The sequence below is a fragment of the Macrobrachium rosenbergii genome, chromosome 43, assembly GCF_040412425.1.
Source record: "Macrobrachium rosenbergii isolate ZJJX-2024 chromosome 43, ASM4041242v1, whole genome shotgun sequence".
NCBI classification, from domain to species: domain Eukaryota; kingdom Metazoa; phylum Arthropoda; class Malacostraca; order Decapoda; family Palaemonidae; genus Macrobrachium; species Macrobrachium rosenbergii.
In genome coordinates this window covers 8371782-8376849 of record NC_089783.1, presented here as the reverse complement: position 1 = coordinate 8376849, position 5068 = coordinate 8371782, and the positions used below count along the sequence as shown (strand labels likewise).

At 35.7% G+C, this 5068-nt stretch overlaps 1 protein-coding gene across 1 annotated transcript; it reads right to left on the bottom strand.

The window, feature by feature from the left end:
- Positions 1-792: 792 nt before the first annotated feature.
- On the bottom strand, positions 793-1272 carry LOC136828991 (uncharacterized). Its single transcript, XM_067087387.1, has one exon. It carries the CDS (start codon positions 1270-1272, stop codon positions 793-795), a length of 480 nt encoding a protein of 159 aa, XP_066943488.1.
- Between the last annotated feature and the right edge of the window lie 3796 nt (positions 1273-5068).

Sequence of the window (5068 nt, the reverse complement as noted above, 5' to 3'; positions counted from 1 at the left end):
TATATATATATATATATATATATATATATATATATATATATATATATATATATATATATCTTCTTCTTCTTCTTCTTCTTCTTCTTCTTCTTCTTTTTCCACTTCTATGTGGGGTCGATGTTTCTGACAGCTTACCTCCACCTAGCTCGGTCAAACACTTCGTCCTCTGACAATTGTTTGTCTCTCAGGTCTTCTCTAACTACAACCATACGCCTTCGCTTTGGTCCTCCTCTTTATGTTCCACCAGGCACCCCCATCTGCATCACTCTCCTCCCTACATATGTTTCATCCCTTCTCATCACATGGCCATACCACTGCAGTCTTCTTTCCTGGGCTTCTTTGATAGCTCTACAACTTTAGTAGTTCCCTTTATTCTTTCATTTTTGATCCTGTCCATTTTCGTTACTCCGCACATCCACCTTTGCATTTTCATCTCTACCGCATCCAATTTCTTCTCTTGCGGTCTCTTTACTGGCCATGTTTCAGTTCATACATCAAAGCTGGTCCCACTACTGTCTTGTACACTCCTCCTTTAACCTTTATATTGGTTCTGCGGTCGCACAAGACACCATCCAGCCAGCACTCTGTGTGTTGTTTCTACATCCAAATTTCCATCATCAGCCACTGCTGAACCAAGATACTTAAATTTTTCTACTCGATTCAACCTTGTCCCGTCCCTACTAATCTTGGAGTCTTGATGTTCATGAAAACTTAGGTGTTCAGTCTTCTTCCTACTGATCTTTAAACCTCTGTCTTCCAGTACCTTCCTCCACTGCTCTAGTTTTGACTTCACTACCCCCTCTTGGTGCTGCATAACACGATGTCATCAGCAAGCAATATGCGCCAGGGGGATTGAGCTCTTATTCCTTGAGATAACACATCCATTATCAGGTCAAAAAGATATGGACTTAAAGCAGATCCCTGATGTAAACCAACTCGTACTGGTATCCATTCAGTTAAACCAACACTGCTTCTGACCTGCGTTTTTGCTCCTTCATACATATCTTGGACCAACCTCACATACTTCTCCGGTGTTCCCTTTAATCGCATGCACCTCCAGACCTCTTGGCGTGGTACGCTATCATATTCCTTTTCCAGATCTATGAATACTATGTGCAATCCTTTCTGCTTTTCCAGGTGTTTTCCCATCATCTGTCGGAGGGTAAACACTGCCTCTGTCGTTCCTCTTCCTGGCTTGAAACCAAACTGTTCTTCACCTACAGATGTTTCTTCTCTAATTCTTTGATCCTTTATTCTTTCCCAGATTTTCATGGTGTGCAACAATAACTTTTTTTCTTTGTAGTTTGCACAGGCCTGGATGTCACCCTTCTCTTTATAGATAGGAACAATAAAGCTTCCTCTCCACTCTTTTGGTATCTTTTCTTGACTGTATGTTTTCATTGCTAGGTCCCACAGCATGTCTATCCCTTCTTCTCCCAGGCTCTCCCACACCTCTGCAGGAAATCCATCTGGTCCTATTGCTTTACCATTTTTCATCTCCTTTAGTGCCTTCTTTACTTCCTTCCTGCTAATAGTATGTTTCATACCAAGGTTCTGGAAGCCATCTTCAAAGAATTTTCTAGGATTTTCTTCATTTAACAGGTGTTCATAATATTCCTTCCCCCTCTTCTTTGTCTTATACTCGTTGCATAAAACCACTCCATTCCCATCTTTAACCTTTTTTTATATGGGAGTAGTGTTTGGTGTTCTTGTCCTTCGACTTTGCAATTCTGTGAATTTTTCTCTCCCCCTCAGGTGTTTCCAGCTCTTTGTACATATCATCTAATGCTCTTGCCTTTTCTTGTGCAACTGCCTTCTTTGCTTGTTTCTAATGTCTTTGGTACCTCTCCTTATCCTCTTGCTGTCCATACTTTTCCCAGGTCTTTTTTGCATCTTTTTTGGCTTTCACCACCTCTTTCACTTCATCATTCCACCACCAGATTTCCTTATCGTCAGAAGGTTTCTTTCCAGATGTCTTTCCCCACACCTCTCTCCCCACTCTCTTTATCACCATACTGTTTTGATTCCACTGTATATATATATATATATATATATATATATATATATATATATATATATATATATATATATATATATATATATATATATATATATATATATATATATATATATATATATATATATATATATATATATATATATATATATAGCTTCAGACCGTCATTCGATGGGCTGGAGTTCGATTCCCCGCCGGCTGATGAAGAGTTAGAGGAATTTATTTCTGGTGATAGAAATTCATTTCTCGCTAGAATGTTGTTCGGATTCCACAATAAGCTGTAGGTCCCGTTGCTAAGTAACTAATTGGTTCTTAGCCACGTAAAATAAGTGTAATCCTTCGGGCCAGCCCTAGGAGAGCTGTTAATCAGCTCAGTGGTCTGGTAAAAACTAAACTAACTTATATTATATATATATATATATATATATATATATATATATATATATATATATATATATATATATATATATATATATATATATATATATATATATATATATATATATATATATATATATATATATATATATATATATATATATATATATATATATATATATATATATATATGTGTGTGTGTGTGTGTGTGTGAATTCAAAAGAACATGTGATGCATAAATACCGATTTACCACTGGGAGAAGCGAAGCACTGGTTATCAATCCTAATTTGTTTCTACCTAATTTCTAAGACATCAAGAAGACTGACAAGTAGCGGTAGAAATTTGCAGACTAGACTGACAATACAAACATACAGTCGGCTGGAAAACAAATATTCGCACCTGAGCAGTGGTAAATGAAGGGGGAGAAGCAGTAAACTCATTAGTGCCTCAAGTCAGTTCTCTATTTGCAGAAATTGTCCGTCTATATGTTAGGCCTCACAAATTTCCCCAGTGCCACATCGACCAACTTCTTTAGAATCTATAAACCCTATCTATTTCTTTTAAAATAAAATTTATAAATTCCTTGCCTGATAATCATATTCCTACAGAAGTTTTGTTTTATATAACTGGACTCGATAATGTTTCTTTCGTGTATATAATTGATACAAACAATATTTTTTGCCTTGTTCAGTTGATTCAAAGATTGTTTTCACTAACATAATTGAAAACCGCAGTGTTTTCATGAGCATATCCTTTACATTTTTATATTTTTCCATTTTCTTCTCCATTGATTTAAGTTTGACCAGCACTGTCACATGACTTACATGGGATTTGTTATCATATTTTAGTATTGTCGGGAGAGATCTATGCAAGTATTTGTTTCATTATATTATTATTCTTAGGTACCTCATTAAATCCAAATTTCATAAGGAGGTTGGGAATATTTTAGAAATTAATTCTATCTGGTAGTACAAGCATTTTTTTTGGTGTGTGTGTGTGGAGTTTTTCACTGTGTTTCCTCAGCTTCATTTTTTACAGCTCTTAATGTCTAATACAGACTCGGGATATATAGATTTCTTGTTTTTATTCCCAATTATGTTCAATTCATCATCAATGTACTTAGGGTTACAGATACACAATGCTCTTTAAACACAAGGATGTGAAAAAATTATGTTTCTGCCATTTTTACTTTGGGCATTATGAAATTGTACATGAGCAAAACTACTTGTATGTCATCTGTACTCCCGAAATTTAAACCTGATACTACTTCTGTGTACTAGGCAATGCAAAAAGGGTAGGATTCCGCCATCACCCATTTCCACGGTGAAGATCACTGATGAGTCCCATTCATTCAATCTAGCAATGAAAGCATTTACATTTATTATGCTCTAGTCGGTGCACTTAATTCAAGGACTGAAATAATAGAGTTCTGGTTATGGTTGTTTATTACTGAAAAATAAGTGCATGCTGCAAAGGACCCGAAGCTATCTGATTCTAAAGAACTCACGCCTCGCACCGTCTACACGAGCCTCGCCTTCTCGGTTACTTGCTCACAACCACTCGAACTCATACTAAACACTATTTGCTAAACACATTTCACATTACCCACAAAAAATCCCACTGTCACTCAGCGCTTCAACGTTTCATTACAAAAGATTTCTTTTTTACTACAACGTCACAAAACAGCACACCTTTTCGCAAGAATCACAGCACCAGAAACCGTCGAACTAAACGCAAATATCATACCAGTATTTGGCCGTCACCTTTCGTCTGACGTCACTCTTACTGCGCCTTCAGAACTTTTCAAGACACAGTGCCTGATTTCTCTTTCGCTCCAAATTTTCTGCTTTTTGTAATAATGGTCAATCTTCAGTAGCTTGATATTAAATCATTATTACAGAGTTATTCAGTAGAATACATATTCAAACAACGGCACATTTTTCTTTCAGTAAACTTCGTTTTTAATTACTATTACACATTTTCGTTCCTCGACCATATACATATTTCTTACGTTAGCATACCTAAACCATATTAATGTGTGGAATGATTTTGTTTTGTTCTTTTGCCTTCAAAAAAATTCTATATAAAAATTGCTTGAAACTGGAGATAAAATTTCGATAGTAAAATTTCCTGTTGAATTCAAATTTACGTGTTATACGTATTCCAAATATTCGCTTTAAGGTGTTCTTGGAAAATGGTGTATCCAACTGTCTGTTCTATATGGTGTCCTATGAAAACCTTAATAAATCATCAGCTACATCGTTCTTTATGTTATCATCAGAAATAGTGCCAGGTAATGAGTACGAATGTTAGCCAAGTATTTTTCTAAATTGTATGGGAAGGAACCAAAGGGACTAATCACTGGCCTACCGCGAAAACTTGTTTTCTGTTTTTATTTCCCTTACAAATACGGTAACGAGGAGAGGTCAACAAATCCTTTTTTATCAAGTTTTCATTTCCTTTTGGTATTTCTTTATCCTTTTTTTTTATTGAATTACTGTTTACACTGTCTGTGGGATTTATGTTTAGTTCGTTTTACGTACTTCCATCACTTGAAAGATTGTTCACTTTATTACATAAATGCTTCTAGAATTAGGTCTACTAGTGTAACCAGAGTTTTCAGTTTTTGGCCGGCGTATATTTTTATAAGTTTTCAGTTCATTGATGGTTAC

What these genes read in the sequence shown, in the direction of transcription:
- LOC136828991 (XM_067087387.1), bottom strand. Translation starts at nt 1,272, where the DNA reads ATGAAAATCTGGGAAAGAATAAAGGATCAAAGAATTAGAGAAGAAACA.